At 43.4% G+C, this 22,064-nt stretch overlaps 1 protein-coding gene across 1 annotated transcript in view; it reads right to left on the reverse strand.

The window, feature by feature from the left end:
• Positions 1-22,064, reverse strand: part of CNTNAP2 (contactin associated protein 2) — a 1,530,550-nt gene that overhangs the window by 111,141 nt on the left and 1,397,345 nt on the right. The window contains exon 19 of the mRNA XM_033098968.1: positions 5,054-5,290. Coding sequence (XP_032954859.1) covers positions 5,054-5,290 — 237 coding nt within the window. The remainder of the gene's footprint in view (positions 1-5,053; positions 5,291-22,064) is intronic.

Raw genomic sequence — 22,064 nt, forward strand, 5'->3', positions numbered from 1 at the left:
ATGCACATAAAAGAATGCAACTGTTTCTAAATGCTGCCCTTCCTTCTTTAGGCATTCTAGCATTACGTGTGCCACTTAAAATATTCCACCATGTTCCCAGAGTTGAAAGAAACATTCATCAGAACAATCGAGAAGGAACTGCATTGCCTACTCTTGTTTTCTAAACAAATTAACGAACCTTCACGCTTCTGAGTTTCACCTTGGTGGTACTTTACCCTAGATTCCTGCTCTTATGGCATTTTAACCAAGTGCTGTTGCCTTCGGTCTCCTGATGTGTCTAAATTCACCACCTCTTCTCCATCCCTGTGACCACAGGGCCTCCACTGGCACCTGGAAGGCCCTGGTGTGACTCCCACGGGAGCCCGCGCACCTGGCTGGTGCAGCTCCACACGCAGCTCATGGCCTGTCTTGGTGCCCTACGACGGCCATTCCGTGTCAGTGACCTGATGGCCACCACCTGAGCTTCACCTGCATCAGCTCCTGCCTGGATCACCTGATTCTAATCAGTCTGTCCTTTAAAAGTGACCATCTCGACCTCATCTCACTCTCGGGCAAATTCCCGCTTTCTCTGCTTCCTCACCACGAACCCCATTAAAGGAACTATCTTATTGGTGCCTCAAACATAACATATGCAAAAACAAACTCTCAATCTTTCCCCCGTAAAAGGTATTCCATCGCAATTTCCCACATTTCCACATTTCACTTCATCCTTCCAGTTATTCCAGCCAAAAGCTCCAACTCCCCTCTTCCTCCTAGAGCACATATGATCTGCTGGCAAATCTTGGCTCTTCAAAGTGTACCTTGAATTTGCTGCTTTTTGTCACCCCATCACTTCCTCTGGACGAAGTCACCACCATTTGTTGCCTGAATTATTGTACTAGCCCCCATGCTCACTGCCTTGCTTCTTCCCTGCCCTCACCTCCCTCAGTCCAACCCAGCTTCTGCTCCTCACCGACCCGGCCTCCTCTCCACCTGGCAGTCAGAATGATCTCTTGCTTAGGCCACTCCAATGGCTTCCTGGGTCACTCCAAGTAAAAATCAAAGTTTTCATAACGGCGCACCAGGCCCTAGCTGGTCTTCCCCTATCACCTGTGACCTAATCTCTTATTACTCTCACCAGTCCCCAGTGGCCTCCTTGCTCTTTCCCCAGAAGCCAGCATGGCCCTGCCTCAGGGTCTTTGCACTTGCTGGTTCTTCCATCTCGGATGCTCGTTCCCCAGTCATCTGCCTGGCTGACCCCGGCCCCCCTTTAGGTCTTTGCTCAGATATTGTCTTCTCAGTGATTATTTTTGTGACTTCCTCATTAAAAGCAGAATTTACCCAGTTCTTTTCCTTGGCCAGACCCTCATTTTTCTGTCTTATTTTTTCCCTATGATAGTTCTTACCAAACAACATACTACTTCTTGTATTTTCTTTCCTGTCTGTCTTCTCCCACTTAAATGTAAGCTCCGTAAGAACAAGAATTTTTGTTTATATTCGTTATCACTTTGTTCTAAATGTTTAGAATAATGCCTGATACTTAGAAAGTGCTGAGTAAGTATTTGTTGAATGAATGAATGATGGTCTCATTGCTTCTGTTCTTTTTTCTTCCCCAAGTTTTCTTTGCAGAGAGAGAGGTCTTTTCGATGCATAATTGATAATTTCACTGGTTCACTTAAAACTCTTCAAAGCCTTCCGGTTGCTCATAAGATGAAGACATACATCCTTAATGAAGCTTATGATACCCTGACTCGTCTGAGTTCCGCCTGTTACTTTATTTTCAATTCATGCCATTTACCTTCTCACTTTTTGCATTCAAACTACCTTGGACTGCCCTTATTCCCCAGAAAATACAATGCTCCTTCCTACCTCAAGACCTCTGAATATGCTGTTCCCTTTTCCTGAGCTGCTTCTCTTCCCATTCTGCAGTGTTTCACCCTGCTTTTTCCCCTTTACCCTAATAGCATTAAAAAAACACTCTACTGTTTAGGAGTGAAGGAGATGATTAGGCAGTTATGTGAACAATATGCAGAAAAATCGAGTTGTCTTAAGTTATTACGCTCCACTTTACTTTTGTGCTCTAACCTTGTATAATCACAGCCAATTTTCTTAAATATATAGCTGTATTCATTCATCATTTATTTATTCATTTCTTCGGAATACATGTATTTAGTGCCCATGCAAAGCACTGGTGTACCCAAGTTTTCAAGGTCTGAAAGTGAGCTCTTTGGCTGGCTGTAAGTGTAGCGTTCACTTCTAATGCACCTGTCCCAACCTCCTCGTGCGGGCCAGGCTGTGCCCAGACCTGGGGATACAATGATAAGTGAGAGAGGGCTCTGCGTCTGCAGGCTAGAGATCAGAGGAACCGGTAAGTACGCAAAACTACTGGACATTTCCCTGCCTACTGTTCCCTTTATGTCCTGGATCCCTTTAGGTCCCCCAGCTTATTAAAATCACTATTAAGTTGTTTTCATTCTTTTTTCTCTGTTCTGGCTTTCTTGAACTTCGTAAATATGATTTAAAATGTCTATAACTGCTTCACTTAATGGCAACAGAAATTATGTGCTATGAGAAAAAAAAAGATGAGCTGGAACTTTAAATTTATATGTAGTGAATATCTATAAACAGTAATGGCAATATTCTCAAATAATAAAATTCAAATGATATATTTATTCCTTTCAAATAATAGCACAAGAGAACTACTAAATGATTATAGGGAGAATATTAATATTTGGTCGTTAAAATAAAATATTATTAAAGGGAAGAGATACTTCATTTCCTGCAGCTCACGTTCATCTCCCAAGGGAATTAAAGCCGTTAAAAGGGGCAGCTCCTACACTGGCTGCAGTAAATAATGTGCTTAACAGATCTATTCTCACTGGCCATCATCATTATCATCAGCAAACACTTACAGAGCACCTGATGTGGGCTGGGAGTTTTTCATCTCGCTTAGAAGACAGGGCGTATTTATAACAAAGACAGATTATAACACAGCATAGTAAGTGCCAAATAAATGACATTGAAAATAAGTGCAGCAGGAGTGTAAAGTAGGAGAAGTCATTGAAAGGAGGTGAGACTTGATCTGGGTCTAGAATGAAAGGCAGGTGTTAGACCAGAGAGGGAGATGGAGCTTTTCCAGGTAAGGGATCATGGTGGGCAGGATCAGAGACGTCCACAGAGCACTGGGGGAATAACGACTTCCTCGCAGGCAAAGAGCAGGCACTGAATAGGTGGCAATGTTGATGAAATTAGTGGACTCTGGATAATAATAGCCTCTAACACATAGATGTAGTGTATTGTGTTACACTTATTAACTCATTGGATTTTCACAACACTGCTATGAAGGAGACAATATTTTACAGATGAGGAAACTGAGGCATGAACTGGCTCACTGATTACCCAAGATGTCACAACCCACCAATGCTGAAACAGAATTCAAACCCAGACATTCTGATTCTATACTTGGAGCTCTAAGTTGTGAGGCTGGTGGGTCTCAGTGGGAAGGCTGCAGGACTTGGGTCTATTCTGTTGTTACTGGGAAGAGGGGAGGCACTATTAATTGTATGATAGTGGTGCTGGGTATAAAAGAAGACCTGCTCTGGCTGTGCTGGGCAGGTTATGGTGGGAGCGACTGAAAGCAGAGAGATGGATTGGGACAGAGCATCCTGGAGGACACACTGAGGGTACTGCTGTCCCATGAAGGAGTAATGGGATCCCAGGAGCATGGCTCCCCTCAAACCTCGGCAGAGCTGCAGGAGGCGAGGGCCTCTGGAGACACTGGGTTGGTGGCCTCCCAAACACAACCTCACTCATGTCACCATGTGCCATTCAAATAATTTTCTATGTGTACCTGACATGAACAACGGCAGGAAGCCCTGAATTAGAAGACGTTTGCAGGACAGTAGCAGTGGGGAAGAGAAGAAAGGGACATGCTTGAAGGACATGAGAAGAATAGAGCCCACAGGACCTGTCTGCCTGGATGGCCCACAAGAGGTGAAAGGACGGAACATTCAGGGATGATGCCAGGCTTGTGAATGCAGGAGTCTGAGAGGTGGTGGCACCATCAGAGCTGGGAAGGACCTGCTTCTGGGGAACAGCGACGACAACACAGCTTTCAGTATGTTAAGTATGAGGGGTGCCAGGGCATTTAGTTAAGACTTTCTAGTTTTTTTTTTCCCCCTGATATTTTGGCATAGTCCTTACTGATCTTTTTTTTCCCTGAATGACTTCCTCAAAAATTGTTTTAGCTGAATTGGGCTAATATTAATAATTCTTGGTTCCCATGGAAGAAAACCTTGATCTTTCCGAGGCTTCGACCTGGAAGAGCTGTCTAAGAAGGCTGCAGAGCCTTAATCATCGAGGAGCGAGACAAAGGGTGAGGGAGCCCCCATGTTGTCAGCTCCACCAGCTCTCTGGGGAATGAGTTAGAGAGATCTGCTCCTTGATACACCAAAAACATTTTCATCTGTAAAAAAGTGGTCCTCTTAAAACTCTAAGTGTCTTAGAACTCAATGCATATTTGGAGATGAAGATGGTCCTGGATATTACCAGTGTAAATATACTCCTGCTTTAAGCAAAGTTTATGTCCGGGATATAGTTTATGATTGTAAAATTCTAAGAGGGTTTAGGAATGAAAATGTTTCTGATTTTCGATTTCTTTTGAAAGTTCCTACGCTCTGCAGGAACCTACTGATACATGATCATAAATCAGGATAATTCATTGATTTAGATAAAATTAATTTTAATACTGCAAAACTCACCTCTATTTAGTGCAGTAGTGAATGTATTTATTTGATAGGAACAAAAAAAATCATCATTATACATATGAAGTTGTCTCATATTCTTGTACTATGGTTCTTGTGAAGAACTCAACCTGCCCCAACAACATTACTGCTTTAAAGCACTCAACCGAAAAGTTGCTTTCCTGGATCTCAGAAAGGGAAATGGGGTTCCAAGATGTTGGATGGCTTGCTCAGCATCCCATGGGGAGTAAGGGACAAGTCAAGAACGACGCAGGCTCTTACTAGCACATTCTCTCCACCCAGCATGAAGTGGCCAGTCTCCCTGTCCTTACCAGTGGGTTTGACGAGGACCGCCAAGAAGTCCGAGCTGAGAGAACTGACGTAGAGCAGAATGCAGGGTGGCTTCATGGTGCTGAAGCTGAACTGGATCTCCTCACGGGCCAGGTCCAGTGAGGAGCTCTGCTGCTCGGGCGAGTTCTCCCATCTGCTGCCTGATTCTTTGCCACTGGTCCCGGCCGACTGGAAGTTATACCGTAGCCACATCCCCTCTTCAAAAAACGCACCGACATCTGTTGGAAAAAAAAAACAAAAACAAAACAAAAACAAAAAAAGAAAATTGAATAATGAGAAGTCTGATGCTGATACCACCACCAACCTAAACTTGGGTAGACTGTTAGTTTTGGAGTGGCTTCAAAGGCAGCTCGCAGAGAACACACTCTGAGTCCAGGAAGGGGATCTGATTGGGTAAACGTCTGTGCAGATGGACATTGTTTCATTAATACGAATACGTTACCAAAACCAACCAAACAAACAAAAACAAACAAAAACCACGTAGCAATATGGCAATCTATAAACTTAAACTATAATAGTAAAATTAAGAAAAGTAAATCATACCAGAAAAAAATGTCATGTTTAGTACTCAGACCAAATAACTTATTTAGGTTGAAGAGATACACTGAAATACAGGCAGTGTTATAACATAAACCACCAACTCAAGGAGCTCCCGGGCGTCCTCTTTGAGATGGTTTTGCTTGGGACATTCATGCTGGAAAGCCCTTGACAAAGCCCCAAGTCCTGGGAGGGTTGTATCTAGTGTTCAAAAATCATGAGACATGAAGTTAGATAGAACTGGCTTCAAATTTGGCGCTGCCATGAATTTGTTATGTGGTCTTAGGGGAAGTTACTTAACAAACTTCTCAGGCCTCAGTAGTTTAGCTGAGAAAGGAACTTAATAATAGTGCAAATTACAAAATATAATTGAAAGTACTTAGCACATAATAAATAGTATCTATTATTATTAGGAAATTAGAAGAAAGGTCACTCACTCTTCATCAGTCTTTTCCTTTAGCCTAATCAGTGCTAATTGGTTTTTAATCATTTCTTGCCAGACAAGCTCCTGCTGTAGTTTTGCCCACTATTTGTTTCTGAATATTCTAAAATCACCTCCTTCTCACTGTGAAAGGCTGAAGTACCTTTCAAGATTTGTTTGGTCTTCACAGTGACTATTTCACTGCCCTCTGCACATGCCGTTGTGAAAGCATTTCTCAAACTTCTTTCCCCACACAACCCGTTATTCTCATCCCACTAAATGAACACTGCAGAGAATATACTTGAGGAGCCACAGCTTCACATAATAAAGCACAGGAGGGCCACATTTTAAAGGGGTTCTTTCATCTGGGAGCTTTGAAGTATGTTCTCGTTGAAGACGCCCAGCACAGAGCCAGGACAGCGCAGTGACCCAGGGTCGGATTCAGATCCCGGGGGGAATCTCGGCCTTGACACTAACTTGGATCCGTGGCTTGAAACTCTCTGAGCCTCAGTTTCCTTCTCTGAAAAATGGGGCCTCACAGGTTGTTGTGAGGATGAAATAGCCCATGTAGCACACTTAGCCTAGTGCCTGGGGTGCGTGAGAAGCATTCAATAAAGATCAGTTAGCTATGTCACAAACACAGGTTACCGTGTTCTACTGTGGGCCACAGATGCCACCACACACGCAATACTCCAGTGAGTCACTCTGGCACTGACACAGAGCCCGCCATGCTCTGCTTCTCATTGAGCTGGTGACAGGAGCTCATTAACTACAGGCTCTCAGTTATGGGCAGTCGTGTCTTCCTCCTGACCCTCCTCATACAAGGACTTTGGGGTGTGTGTGTGTGTGTGTGTGTGTGTGTGTGTATGGGAGGGTGTTATCCAAATGGCAGGGGGGACTGCTGGCATTTAGTGGGCGTGGGCAGGACCACTCAAGGTCCTGTCACGTGTGGGACTGTCTTATACAATGGGAATTGTCCTGCTCAAAACTGGCCAGTGTCCTTTTTGGGAAACATAGGATCAAACACATACTTAACCCGTACCAGTCACAGGACATACTGGAATGTAAAGATGCAGCAAGCGTGTCACGGCCCTTAAGAAGCCCTCTGTCCAGCTGTAGGTGTGGGAGGAAACACATCAACAACCTGGATACGTGGTGAGTGTGTTATGAATGTGGGGTGCGTGTTAAACGCGGTTTTCTCGGTGGGTGATGTGCTGAGAACCCCGTCCCGTTGCCTGAAGACCCTGAGATGGCTGTCCCACTTTCAGCATCTGTCGAGGGCTGGCTGCGTGCCAGGCAGGATGCGGGGAGCGGAGGTTAGAATCTGCTCTCTCACGGAGCTCTGATCTAGAGGAGGACTGGACTAACAGCCATGGTTACAAGGCAGTGTGGTCAGGAAGGATCAGGTGTATACAGGTGGGAACCTGGTGCACCTGCGGCCCCAGGAAGACTTCCTGGGCAAAAAGACATTGGAGCCAGGACCCACAGAGGCAGTGGCGGGCTACTACGTACAGATGGAGAGGAAGCAGAGCAGCCTTCTAGCGGAGCGGGCAGCATGCAGAAACACTTCCACACGCGTAACAGGCTCCCCAGCTGATGTCTGAGTTCCTGGGAGGCAAGGCTGAGGCAAGACTGTGTACCTGGGGGGCAGGTGGCTGCGTGGGCCTGCCGGGGGGGAGACACTACACGTTTCTCAACTAAACTGGTCACGGTCAAGCAGATCAGGAAGGGACACTCAGAAAGCTCAGAATTTTAGATAAACAAACCAAAAATATGCTACGGAGAACACTTTTGGTGTCTTTTAGAGTCGTCGTTAAATGTGAGTTTTGGAGGAAGGGTTATATCATGCTTAAAGTGTCATTCTGAAACCACATCGTAAACCAATGATTAAACCAGGGCCTAGGAGTGTGGTGACCCTTTTAAGGTTTAAAGTAGCAGATTGAAGCTGTCATTTCTTTGTTTCAGGTTGTTTTCAGGAAATGCCAAATCAGAGTACTGTAATGTCATTTAGGAAAGTAACATACTTCCATCCTTTCTGAATGAATAACTAAAATAACACTAATTTCACAAGCCCCAAATAACATCATTTCCTTCATTACCTGGTCAAAAAGTATTGACTTAGAAAGCTTGATTTAAGGTTTTTATACAAATATGGGTTAGCTTAAGTTTCATGATATTCACTTTTTGGATAGAACGTGATACATTTTAGGCCTACTTATTCTAAGATGTATTATGACTACATTCCAAGATGTGTCATGAAAGGGATTTGTTGAATTATATCATGTTTCTCAAAATTTTAAAATACATTCTGCCATCTGTAGACTTAGCCTCATGAAGGTGACAGGAATCTCGAAGCAGGCAAGTAATCTTATCTTAGTATTTCCTGGCCCTCAAAAAGGATCCTATGTAAACTACTCCTGACTGGGGAAAATAAGTCTGGAGATGTTCAAACTAAAATCTACAAACCGTACATCCCAGAATAATCCCATAAAGATATTTCCCCCCTTCTCTACCCAAATCCCTGATGATTACGGCGGAAAAACACACCCACAGCTGGCACTCACCCTCGTGATTAAATTGCTTCTCGTCTCTTTCTCCTCCAAGTTCAATAATTTTATTCCTTTTGCCTTCTCGCATACGATATCCTTTGCAACCTATATATTTTAAATCTACATGATTCTTTTTGTTCTCTAACGTCCCCAGGAGGACCCAGAATTCAAAGTCCCCAACTCCCAAACGGGTTCTTTGCCGAAAGTTTATTTTAAAGTCAGTAACTTGCAATTTGGAAATATTTCCCCGTAGAAACAATGCTTTAAATGATGGGTACTTTGCCAGGAGAGTCTGCACACACTGAATTGCTCCGGATGAGTAATAAAAGATAATTGAAGAGTGCCATTGTGTATTAGTAATTAAAACAGAAAGAGCAACAACAACAAAAAATGTTAAGGTTTACTTTGAATGTGAGAACTCCAGGGAACTCTGTCCCCACAAGTATTCCATCACACTTATCCAGTGGTATGCTGGTAAGTGTGTGTGTGTGTGTGTGTGTGTGTGTGTGTGTTGGTGGTAAATGCTGAACAGCTGGCTCTCCGGTGGGAAAAAACCCTGATTTGAAGTGTCTGCTTATTCCCATGGTGTAAAAACTCCCAGCGTGGCTGACTTCAAGCTGCCAACAGGATATCACTAAATACGGAGTTGAGACGAGATGGTCACAGTTGATCTCCAGTCTGTGTGACCTGCCTCTGGCACGTGACCTTCCTCTATTCCCTTAGCCACTGACCCAGTCCTTCAAGCCAATCGCATTCCTTGAGTCCCCATTTTGGAGGCTGTGTCGGTCAGCTCTGGCTGCTGTAACAAAGTACTGTAACGGAACAACAGAAATGTATTGCTCACAGTTCTGTTGGCTGTAAGTCCACGATCAAGATGGCAGCTGATTTTTGTTACTGGTGAGGGCTCTCTGTCTGCCGTGTAGATGGCTGTCTTCTTGCTATGTGCTCACAAGGCAGAGATACTGAGAGAGAGAGAGAGACACGCGCGCTAGCTCTGTGGTCTCTTCTTCTCAGGGCACTGACCTCACCGTGAGGGCCCCATCCTCAGGACTTTACCTAAAACTAATTACCTCTAAAAGCCTCATCTCTAAATACCATTGTATTGGGGGATGGGGCTTTAACATATAAAGTCTGGGGAAGCTACATTCTGTCCACATTAAAAGGCTTCCCTCTTTTTACCTTCTGCTGTAAATAAATCATATCTGTTTACTCCTTTCTGCCTTCCAAAGCTTTCTTCTACCCTGCTCCAGCTACTCTAGATCCTGAAAGCTCTGTACAGCTTCTACAAAATCGAGCAGGAACTGCTGGGGAGCAGACGCTATACTGGCGGAAGCGTAGGCCTCAGCTCCAGCCCAGGGTCATTCAACACTTTCATGGCTCAATTCCACCACCTGGAATAATCACTGTCATTTAACTGCCTTTTTAATTTATCATCTAGTAACAAAGTGAAGTGAGTTCTGTTTCTCCTGACCTTGGACATCACCCCTCTGTGTGCAGCCCGATTCTGCATTAGGCCCTTCCCGGGCCATCTGTGAGCCCCAGCTCTGTTTACACATGTTTCCCACTGTACTCCCCAGATCCTGCAATCCTGAAGCGCAATGTTTCTCTCCTGGCCTTACACTGGCAAAAATCTACTTTTTCTCCCCAAGTCTACCACTCTGAATTTCCCTCCTGCATTTTTCATTCTGTTTGTTTGGTGTTTCCTTCAACACACTATAATCGCTTTGGACTAACAACACTGGACCCAGGATGGGTTGAGGTTCACCTCTGCTTGTTCTGTTGCCCCAGGTGCATACATATCTGTACTAACCACTTTCTCACTATTCTCTCTCAAGGCCCGGTTACTTCCAGGTCAGTCTCTATGTGATAAACTTCCAGTGTCTGAATCTGTACAAAAGAGAAAAAACACCAAAGAAAACTCTTACGTTTAGCCTGAGCGGCACGTGCTGCCCACGAGGCACATGTAACATAAATTACTTTAAACATTAATCAGCTGCGTGGTCTATGAGTCGACTTTGCAAGAGCCAGGGGCCCTTCTCTCTTGGAGTGTACGAGCCCACGGCACTGAACAACTTTGCTCAAACCTGAAACAGGAAGATAGTTTGCATCCAGAATTCCAGGGTCATACTCCTGACACTGTGTCAACACGCGTTACTGGAATATATGCTGGTCACCAGGTTAGAATGGTTCAGCAAGGGCAAGTGAGATGTGACCTCCACTACAGCAAACTTCATTTGAGACACATAGGAAGGGGTACATGGGAAGGGAGGGATCAAAAGATGTGAGGTTTAGTCCTGGCTTTGCCACCAACGAGACCCTGGGCAGGCACGTCATTCAATTGCTTTTGGGCTGTAAGTCATTTGCATTTTAAAGAAACCCTTCCCTGAACTTACATCTTCCTCTGGCTAGCAGCCAGTCTTTTCATATATTCTTTAAAATATTTATTAAGTGCCTTCTATAAGCCATGAAGCTATTAGAGATTTAACAGGGAGTAAATGATATTTAAGTCATCACTGAAGTAGATATCACAAATGATATTTAAGTAATCGATGAGATTTACGTGGACTGGACGTAGAGAGTGCAACCTAGCCAGGGAAAACAGCATGTGCCAAGTCCCCGAGGAAGGGCCGAATGCTGAAGACCAATGCAGGTAAGTCCCTGCATAAAATTCAGGGGAGTTTGGCAGGAAGCAAGGCCCAGAGACAGAGAGTAGCATTTTGAGGATTTTGGTCTTTGTCTAGAAAGTAATGGGTAACTATAAAGGGTTTTCAGCAGAGGTGATATAATCTGATTTGCAGTTTTAAAAGATCATTCTGGCTGCAGTTTGGCGAATTGATTGGCGGGAGAGGAGAGGGGATACAGGGAGACCTTTGAAGAGGCTGTCGTAATGGGACTGCGTAACCATGACTATGGTTTGGACCATTCATCGTTCCTACAAATCCACTGGCCTAGGAGTGAGAATCAAGAGGCATTCAAGGGGTAAACTGGACAGAATGTGAGGATAGCTAGGAAGTAGGGAGGCGAAGGAAAGGTGAAGGAGAAGACTCCTGTATTTCTGCACGGGTGTAGGTGATGTCAGTGATAACGGGAACACAGAGATGGTCCTGGTGGGGGTGGGGATGTGGAAGGGACCCTGAGTTCAGCTTTGAACTGATAAAGTTTGTGGTGCCTTCGAGTCAGGGAAGCAGATGAGCGTTTCAATATACAGAGGAGAGGTCTGGGCTCGAAGTATACATTTTAGAGTTGTTATTAGAGACGGTGTTTAACACCACAAGCCTGGGTGAGATGCCTGAAGACAGAAGAAACAGAGGCCGAAGGCTGATCTCTGAGGAAGCCAACCTTTCAAAGATGGGTCAGGGGACATGAGCTTGCAAAGGAGAGACTCAGCTGAAGGAAGGAGAGCGAGCCGAGGACCGTCGAGAACATGTGGTATTCGTCATGCCAAGGAAAGAGGATTTTTCAAGGAGGAGGAACTAGTCAAGGTTAGAATTCTGTCCAGGGATCCAGTTACATTTTCCTCCAGAGGGAACATTCTGGAATCCCTCTAGTCTCTGCATTTTCACTTCTTCAGTGGCTGTACTGGCTTCCATTCATGCTGTCACTGAGATCACCATGAGCTTCCGAATCACCAAACTGAAAGGACAATTTCTGTTCCTACTGGGCTGACTGAACCCATTCGAAATTCAACCATTCGAAATTCTTTTTGCTTTTCCTTTGACCTCTTCTGATGTTCCTTCTGTGTCCTCTTTGCTGGCTCTTCTTCCTCGGTATCCTGAAAATATTGGTGCGCTGAGGCTTCTGCCCTCTATCTCTCAGGCCACACCTGGGGAACGCCCAATCTCGTCCCCACCATCTGCCACCTCCTACAAGGGAGCTCCACCCAGTTCTTTCTTGGGAAACTCAAACTCAAGACACGCAAAACCGAATTCATCGTCACGTGCAACTCTGTTCCTCTCCCCGACTTTTCTGCTTTGACAAATGACACCCCATCCACCTGTCACTCAAAAGCAGAAAGGCAGAAGTCACCCTGAGTTCCCTATTTCCATACCTCGGAACTGTCTCTGAATCTGTCCTCTCCTCTGTCATGCCTCTGGTTCAGTCACTGAGGTCTCATTTTGACAGCTGCAATTACTTCATAAAATGTGTCCTCTGACGGGTCTCTTACTGACAATCTTTCAGAGTGACCTTCCTTATATACAAGTCTAAGTGTGTTGCTCTTAATCTTAAATTTCATCCCTTTTCTTAAGATTTGGGATATCATTAGGGCGGGGAGAAGTCACTGGATACATTTCAGAGAATCTGTAAATCTTACAACATTTCAGGCAAGAGTATGTGTGTATGCATTTTTCTGGGGAGAGGGTAAATAGTTTTCATGAGATTTCATGATGCCACCCCCAAAAGTTTAAGGAAAAACAAAAACTAATTCACTCCACAATGATAACTGAGACACTCAGTGTAGTTAGGCGCCATGCTAGATGCCAACTCGGCTTCCAGAATGACCCAATTACCCCATCGTCTGGACCAGCTCCTTTCTCAGCTTCTCCCATTCTCTGCATGTGGTCTAGCCTGACGGCCTCGCTTTGCTTATCACATCCTGCATCCTTCTCCTCTATGTCTCCCTGCACTTCAGGTCTGTTCCTTCCTCACTCTTCCATCTCTTCCCTAGTGCCACAGAAGGTGTAAAGAGCTCCTCCTCAAGCTCCCTCATAGCTCTTTGTTATAACTTTCGTCTACCAAGTGTCACCTTATTCGCTTTTAATACAGTAAACAATCCTTGAAATCTTATCACCTGCCAGGCCCACGCTGAGAACAAAAGCAAACCGATGAGGGCTTTTTCCCTAAAGGACTTCACTGTGGATTGGGAGATGGAGTGAACACATTACAGAATAAAGAATGAGATCTAGAATGGCCGAGTGTGCAGAAAAAAACAGCAGGAAGAAAGAAAACCTGGCTCTTTCTGTGGGCGGTGTGTGAGAATGTCTGCATTACTTCATGAAGAAGGTGACTATGCGTTGGGTGCCACCCAGAGACTATGTAGCTGCCAGATGGGCAAGGAGGGCAAGGAAGGGTGCTCCAAGCACGGGAACAGCGTGAACAAAGGAGTGGAAGAGCGAACCGGCATGGGCTGAAGGAAATTATGGCAGAGCTTCAAACCTTTGCCATGCTTTGAGAAAATACGTCTGAGGCTCAGTTTCGCAAGTTCTGATTTAATTGGTCTGGACAAAGGCCTGCCTGTTGCGTATTTCAGCATTTTCACAGATTGCTCTAACGTGCAACCAGACCTGAGCGTGTGCTCGGCGTCGCTGGGTGTACCTTGATGTTAGATGTGGGGTGACCTGTGGCAGGAGATGCTGCTGGAAAAGAAGGCAGGATGGCGGCTGTAAAGGTTTGGAATCCCTTATTTTAAACATTTTTAGAAGACACTTTGAAATAATTTCAAACTTACAGAAAATTCGCAAGATTAACACAAAGAACTCCCATATCCTCCATGTCCAGCTTCCCTAACTTTTAACATTTCACCACATTTCTGCGTGTGTATTATACACACATATAATATATACACATAAAGACTAATTCCTGGACCATTTGAGAGCAAAGCTGAAGTGAGGAAACCAACCTTAATATAATACTATTGTCCCATCATGGTCCCATTTCTGGAAAAAATATATAAACAGACACAAATAATTTTGGAAAACCATTTTGAGGATCAATCTATCTACCCATCTACCTATCCATCATTCCATCCATCCATCCATCATTCCATCCATCCATCCAACTGCCTTATCTTATCTATCTATCTATCTATTTCCCCGTAGGAAGTTTTTTGCAAATAAGCAGGAAACAGAGGGGCCCACAACCAACTCTTTCATACTCGGAAGGGGAGTGAAGAGAAAGGAAGGCATGTGATGGGGTGAGGAAGTTGGAAGCTGAATGACTTATTTATGCAACTGGCAGCTCACTAGAACACGAGCTTTTGAGGCTGAGAACTTTGCCTTGTAACCTCAGCCTGTTGTCTTTAGCGGACATACCACACTGCATAGTAGTTTTAATGTGGGTTGACTATTACAGCTGGAATTTCACTTATCAAAAAGCAAGTGGATTCATGTAGACAATTCTGATGGTCACATAAACACAGAGTGATTTAAAGAAGCTCACCTAGGGTTGCTCTCTTGTATGGGTCATAGATGTATGAAGTATTAGAAGCTAATGACGTCCCACCTCATGCAACTCTAGAATTTGGTTATATCCCAGGAAAGCTATCCGAGGCCTCCCAGGGTTTTAGACGTTGAGTAGAAAGGTCACACTATGCCTCCTGGGAAAAAAAGCAGACTCATTGAAAACTATGTATGATGCCATATGGAGTCCAAAAATGGACAGGGCAAGGGCCACTGGGCTCCACCACAGGCCAGGTGCTGTCTTCCCGCTGAGTCTGCATATTCCAGCACTGATTGCCTTCCTGGTTTGGCAATGACCCTCCCTGGCTTTATTTTGCACTGGTTATCACTTGTATCTGTGAAAACGAGACTTAAACACTCATTCTTCTATGACATGAATTCAAAGTATAGTAATTCCATACACTTTCTCACACTAAACTACAATTGGTAGTGTGTGTGTATGTATGTGTATATATATATGTATATATAACCAATTGTAGTTTACTGAAGACTACTGGTTCCCTGAGGGGAAATGCTGTATTTTATTTGATTTTCTATCTCTGGAGTCCAGCACAACTCTCGGCACCTATTAGATACTACTGAATTCACACTTGTTGAATTAATAAATTAATGGTATTACGGACCAATTAGACCATCTTCATACTTTTTGCAGAGCTATATCCCTCACCACCTTCCCTCTCCCAGAAGAAAATCAAAGACATGGGCAGTGTGTTTCTATCACGATCTATAATTTTTGAAGATGGTTTCTTCAAAGAAGATAAAATAAGGGGTAAAAAGCAAAGATTCACGGCGAAGAAATCAAGAAATAATCGTTGATCAGAACACTTTGGAAAAAAATAAGTTCTGGATTATGAATTATCCAGAGTTCCTGAAAATGAGGTTGTCATTAAAAAGTTATTATACTTGGTCTGCCCTTTGGTGGAAGAAGGAGAAAAGGAGAATGGAAGGAAAAATCAGAAGAGGAGAAAAGGGAAAAGAAGAAAGAGTGCATTTAGGTCAGCCCTTCAGTACTTTATCGCATGTGACCTTGAAGATGAAATCTTTGTTCTACCACCATGGTGAGAGCCCTCTGGAAATCTTTATAGATGTGCCTGTAATTTGCCTGGGGAAATTAACTTTGTGGGGTACTTGCCAGATCCTCTTCCTTCTACCTTAATGGAAACAATATTTTTAAACGGGGAGACAGCTTCAATTATAAAGCTGACAACTAAAACTTTACTTTAATATTTTTCCCTCTATAAGAAGCTCCCTCCCTTTGTAGATTCTCTTTTTTTTACCACATCTGTGGAAAAAGAATAGATGTCTTCAGTGTTGTGTAAAATAAATGTATTCTTACATGAAATAAAAATAAAAGGCTTTCTGTGTGGGTCTATAGCTCTCTCTCTCTCTCTCTCTCTCCATATACATAAAATCAAGCTCAAAATGGTTTTCCGGAAAGAGTGTGTGTATGGGTGTAGTATGTATGCAAATGTGTGCCTATATTTTCCCCCAGAAAATATGTGAGAGTTCTCTCTCTCTCTCTCTCTCTGGAACACCTCAAAATAAATGGTTTTGCAGAAAGCGTTTGTTGCTTAGTGACATGCTGAACCCGAGTTTGCCCAAGTTTGCTCACTGAGCTATCCTTTGACACGAGGGTAACTGCAAAAGCAGCGCCCAGGGGCGGGCGACAGGCCAGAGTGTGAAGGACTGCATGACACATGAAATACTGCTTCCAGTTCAGGATTCTGCAAAAGGCTCTATGCCAGTTTCAGCACCCAGGCCAATCGTTCAAAGAAACACGGTCTGACGGTACCGGTTTCTGGCATTTCAGGCTATGATCTTGTGTTTAATGTAAAGGACCCTGGCTCCCGAAGCGAGACTGTCCCTGTTCTAACTGATTCATTTGCTTTGGCTGCTTGTAACATTCTCCTGCAGAAACAGAGCTCAACAGACACACACATCAAATTTCTAAACTACTATTGTCTTGCCGGTTGCCATTTCTTTTGTTCCAGAGTTTGGGGAAGGTGTAAAGTAATCATGTCTTTCTACTTTCTCATTTTTCAATGGTGCAAAGTGTGAAGAAGTGTCTGCACACACCCCCCTGTTCTAAGGGGGCCAGTGATTAGAAAGCGTGATGACTGTGGACGCTGAGTTGAAATGCACACTGCCTCCCCAGCCCCAACTTCATTCTGATTGGAACGGACCCCCTGGAGACGGGTAGGCAGCCCTGTTGCATACAAACCAGCTTCAGCTTAACTGGGTTGTCTCCTGAGAACTATGGAAACCAACTATGTGAGTCTTCTCATGTCTATGAAAAACCACTTTGAAGACAAAGTGGTTTAATGAATTCAGTCACAAAGTTAAAAAAAGAAAAAGTAAGTTTTTGTGTTGGGCCATAGAAGCACTGAGACAAAATGGTGCAAAGATAAAATTTATATTTTGAGGCTGATGAGCGTTATTAGAGAATGGTTATGAAGCCAACAGGTGGAAAGACTTAGGGTCAGACCTACGCAGCAAGATAAAGCAAACCATCAGGAACAAAACAGTTTCACGGGAGCACTAAGTGTTTTAAGACTTGTGGCCATCTCTCCTTTTTTGTGCCTTCTCAGCAAAGATCCGCATTCGTCCCCTTCAGTCATGACATTCAGTGATGGCACGTGGCCACCCCCGTCTGACCATCAAAAATACTCTTTCCAAATGACATTTTGCTTTTTAGTTATTTTTGCACTTATATTTGAATGAAATGTGACATTCTGAGAGTTTATTTCCAGTCCATTGAAAGAAGCATTACCTAAAGAAAACTCAGGAGTCGTGCGGGAGGTGATGAATTTCCGCCCCTCTCCTAACGGTGGGGAGGTGGGCTGTCACCGCTTACACAACTCTCATTGGCTGAGTCAGGTGCCTCTCACGCTCTGGAGAGCGCAGTGCCAGTGTGACAGGAACTATCACACTTAGTCAGCCTTCCTGTACGGTCAGGTACCTGGTATTTAGATTTCACAGACGAGGGGATGGAGACTCAGAGGAGGTAAGTCACTTGCTTATGGTCACACATGTAGCAAGTTGTGACTATTAACTATTATGTTGGGCCTCCTTTCAATACTTTCTATTCATACCTTGCTGGGAAGATATAAAAAGCAACTGAGCAATTTTCTTAAAAAAAAAAAAAAAAAGACTGGCGAACATGGTAGGTGTGTTCTGAAGGTTTGGCAGATGGGGCTAGGTTTCCTTCGTAAGAGGCATCTTTGAAATGTCTACGTCTACATTCCCACATGCCCAACAGGAACAGAGAGTGCCACATTTGTAATTTTAAATTCTCTGGCAGCCACATTAAAAAAGAAAAGAAAAATACTAGGGAATTAATTTAACTAACATATTCTATTTAATTTAGTCTACCCCAAATATTATCATTTCAACATGTAATCGATGTAGAAATGATTAATGAGACATTTCACACCGATTTTTTTCCCCTAAAGTCTTCAAAATACCCTGCGCATTTTATGCTTATGGTACATCTCAGTTTGAATGGGCCCCATTTCAGGGGGGGATCAGTAGCCACACGTAGCCAGTGGCTTCCATATGGGACAGCACAGCTCTAGCGAACAAAAAAGGAAAAAATAAAAGCATCTCCCAAGGTGAAATGTTTCTGCCAGCCTCTGGAGAGGTGGTGTCTATATGTTAGTACCATCCTGGAAGGCTTTTACCCACACAGATGCCTACTTTCTGTCCCAAACTATTAAATTAGATTTTCTGCGAATGACCTTTGGACATGCATAAGTGATGAAGGACTTGAAAGCTCACATTTCCTGTTCCAGCCTCTTAGAGTTAAAAAAAAAAAAAAAAAACGAACTTGTTTAAAATATGCCTTCTACATATCTCTTCCAGGAATCTGGGGAGATGACACAGGGAAGATTCTGGAATTTAGGATCCTAGCCATTTCTTGCCATTAGACATTTGAGTAGTAGCTTGGACAACTGTTTCTTGTTTTGAGTTTTTCTGGGTTCAGGGATGCAAGAGAAAGAGGCGATAACTTAGCCAGAGTGATCCTTTCATAATGTATATCACGTCATGTCCTGCTTCTGCTCAAAACCCCCTGGAGAGGACCCCTGGAGAGGAGCAGAAGCCGCGCTCTTACTATGACCCACTGCACACTACGCAATCTGGGCCTCTTCTCCCCATTCCTGACCCCAATATCTCCCTCACCTTGTTTCCTTCTGTTCTTCCCATTGGAGCTCACCCCACTCCAGCCTCAATAGTCTGCTGTGCTCTGAGCACCCACATCAGACCAATTTCCAGATGGGGCTCAGATAGCGATATTTTTAAGATGTTATGCCTGCTGCGGGGTAGAGGGGGTGGGCGTGGAGAAACACGTCTCCAGGGCAATGTGTGGACTGCAGGGCCCTCGGCAATCCTCCTAAATAGGCTTTCTCTCAACTGAGCTTCTGCGAAGAACTAAGTAGCAGTGAATTCACATTACATTTTCTAACTAGCACCTGAGCACTAATACCTTTCAGTGTCCGCTAAGACGAGGGCAGGACTGGAATGTTCTCATGTAAGCCCAGCTGCCTAACAAGGACATGTCTGAAAAGATGATCCCGGTGAGTAATGTAGAGGTGGGCCCAGGGAGAATCCACCAGTAAGAACAAAATATACTCAATACATGAGTATGGTATGCTATGCGTGGTGGGGGCCAAGGGGCCCTTAGGGTGGCAGGCCTCGCAGTCCTACAGCAGAATGTGGCTAATTTCACACAGGAGATTTTAAAGGGGCTGCAGCACATACTACTGCTTAACCATTAGAAATCTCAATACGTTACCTGGAGAAGGAGTCCCTTTCCAGCACAGAAGGTAATTCATAATCTACATTAGATACCTGATCGTTTAAAACCTTGATGGAACACTTTCACAGATTATTTCACTCCTTCGATAATTTCACATCGCCAAACCTATCACCTCAAAGAGAAATTGCAAGGAGCTGCCATCCCTAACTTGAGGTTTCAAAGGAACAGAAAAGAGGCTGAAACCTGCCACCCTAGGGATGGTAGCTTTGAGCAGCAGGCAACAGCCTTGGTTGCTACGGGCTTGGCCTGGATCTCTTGGGTCACCCCCTTTACAACCCACCCACCATCAGTCTAATTGGCACACTTGATATGGTTCCCTGAATGTGGAAGTCAAGAGTCTCATTTTACGGTTTCTGTCAGGTTGAGATTTGTGCAGAAAAAGGATAGGTGGATTTGAGCTCCAGTGGCTCCAGCTGGAAATAACCCTCTAGCCTTCCCAGACGTCCAGGGAAAACTAAGGTGATGCCCACACAAATGGAACTTGAAGAACTAATCTCTGCTGTGCAGGACGGAGGGGAACCTTCGAGACGTGACGGATGGGAAGTCTAGGTTTAAATCAGCTTTGCGGGTGAGATGTGTAAGCAGCTCTGCTAAGCGCCTCCTCTTTGCCTTCATTTTGGTTCTGGCTTCAGCAATGTGACAATAATCAGCTGATGGGACACGAGGAGCTGTCAGAGAGCTCAAGCCCATCTGGATCACTGAAACGCTTTCATTTCATTTTATTTCATTTCCCCTTTCGTATGTGTGTGCTATGGCTATGATCAGAAAAATAAATCTTTGCCCTGAATGAGACACGTTCTGTCACTGGCAGTAGGTTAGATTGTTTGAATTCCAACTTATTCTGTACATTGGCTGTTGTGTTGCTGTGAAAAATGTTAAAAAGAATGGATTGACATTTTTGGCTTTGTTTCTAGGATTTAAAAAAATAGTTCTAGAGAGAATTTTTCTTGTTGGGTGACCTTTTTTGTGTATCGCTTCAGACTTTTTAAAGGCTTTGTCTTGTTTTTGTTTTAATATATAGTTTTAGGATTACACAATACATCAAAGGTCTTACATTGCATTTTTTTCAAGTAATCATCCATATGTGGATGAATAATCTCAAACAATTAGAGAGTCATTATTGGAAAACCGGGTTCTACATCAAGAAATTCTCATAAACTTCAAAATAAAACAGTCGTGTGTGTGTGTGTGTGTGTGTGTGTGTTTATGGTGTGTATATTATAACAGACACATGCATGCCTGGGTTTTTAATATAAACACAATCATACTTTACACATCTGCCTTTTTAAGCTTAATGATGTAACATGGATAGTTTCCTGCATGAGTAAATATATCTATCTCATTCTTTCTAATGGCTATGTACCATAATTAAATTGTAATTCCTCCATGGATGGATATATAATTTTCCTCTACATTTCATTATCAAAGGTTTTGTGATGACTATTCTTGTGAGTATATATTTCTATAACACTATTATTTCTCTAGGATAGATTCCTTGAGTATAATTACTGGGTAAAATAGAATATACATAGGTTCCATTTGGATAGATTATCTAATTGACCTCTAAAAGTTGTTTTCTGCACAGTCTTCTCACGAACTGTTAGTGTCAGTTAGAATCTCCATTCCACCCACTCTGGGACATTAGCTAACGGAACTTTTGAACTTGGAAGTTGATTTCACTCTTAATGAATGGGACCTGTGCAGGCTTTCGGCAGCCTTTTTGAGTGGCTCTTTCTCAGCGACCCATCAGTCTTGCCAAACTTTTCTTTTGAATTCTTCATTCTCCAGTAATTAATTGCAAATTAAATGATAAAGAAGCATTTTTTGGTTACTATTTTTGCAACAATGAAGAAAAGAAAACAAGAAGACACTGCTGGTCGTGTCCTGAGAAGTGGCCCTTCTCACCTACGGCATATACCGCGGCACTGCATTTCAAGGAATCAAGGCTGGCTCCACACATGAAAAGCCATCAACATTTATACCCTCTAACTCCACCTTGCCACACTTGGCAGTCCATCCCAAGTAAATAATGTAAAATACTGAAATGCCATTTACGAAAACATTTACTGTGGTATTATTTACAATAAAAAATTGGAAACAATTTCAAGAGCAGAAATAGAAATTGCCATTTCCCTACTGTGAGATACTTAGGTTAAATAAATTTTGGTAAATCCACTGGATGGAATATTAAGTAGTCTTTTTAAATGATGGGTATGAAGACCAAGTGGTTTCAAGGAGAAATGTTTATGCTATATATGCTAATACTATGTGCGGAATGATACATAGTAATTATAACAGCATAAATTGATTTTCGGAATTTGGAATACATTTTCCTACAGTACAATATTCTAACGTAGGTCAATAACTAAAGATTATTTATTGGGTAATGTAACTAAATTATAGTACTAATACAATTAGCCTGAATTCTCGATCTTAGTAGCAAGGGGAACTGCTGGAAGAAGAAAGGATAAGTTTCCCCTCTCTTTCCTGGGG

The sequence above is a fragment of the Rhinolophus ferrumequinum genome, chromosome 26, assembly GCF_004115265.2.
Source record: "Rhinolophus ferrumequinum isolate MPI-CBG mRhiFer1 chromosome 26, mRhiFer1_v1.p, whole genome shotgun sequence".
NCBI classification, from domain to species: Eukaryota; Metazoa; Chordata; class Mammalia; order Chiroptera; family Rhinolophidae; genus Rhinolophus; species Rhinolophus ferrumequinum.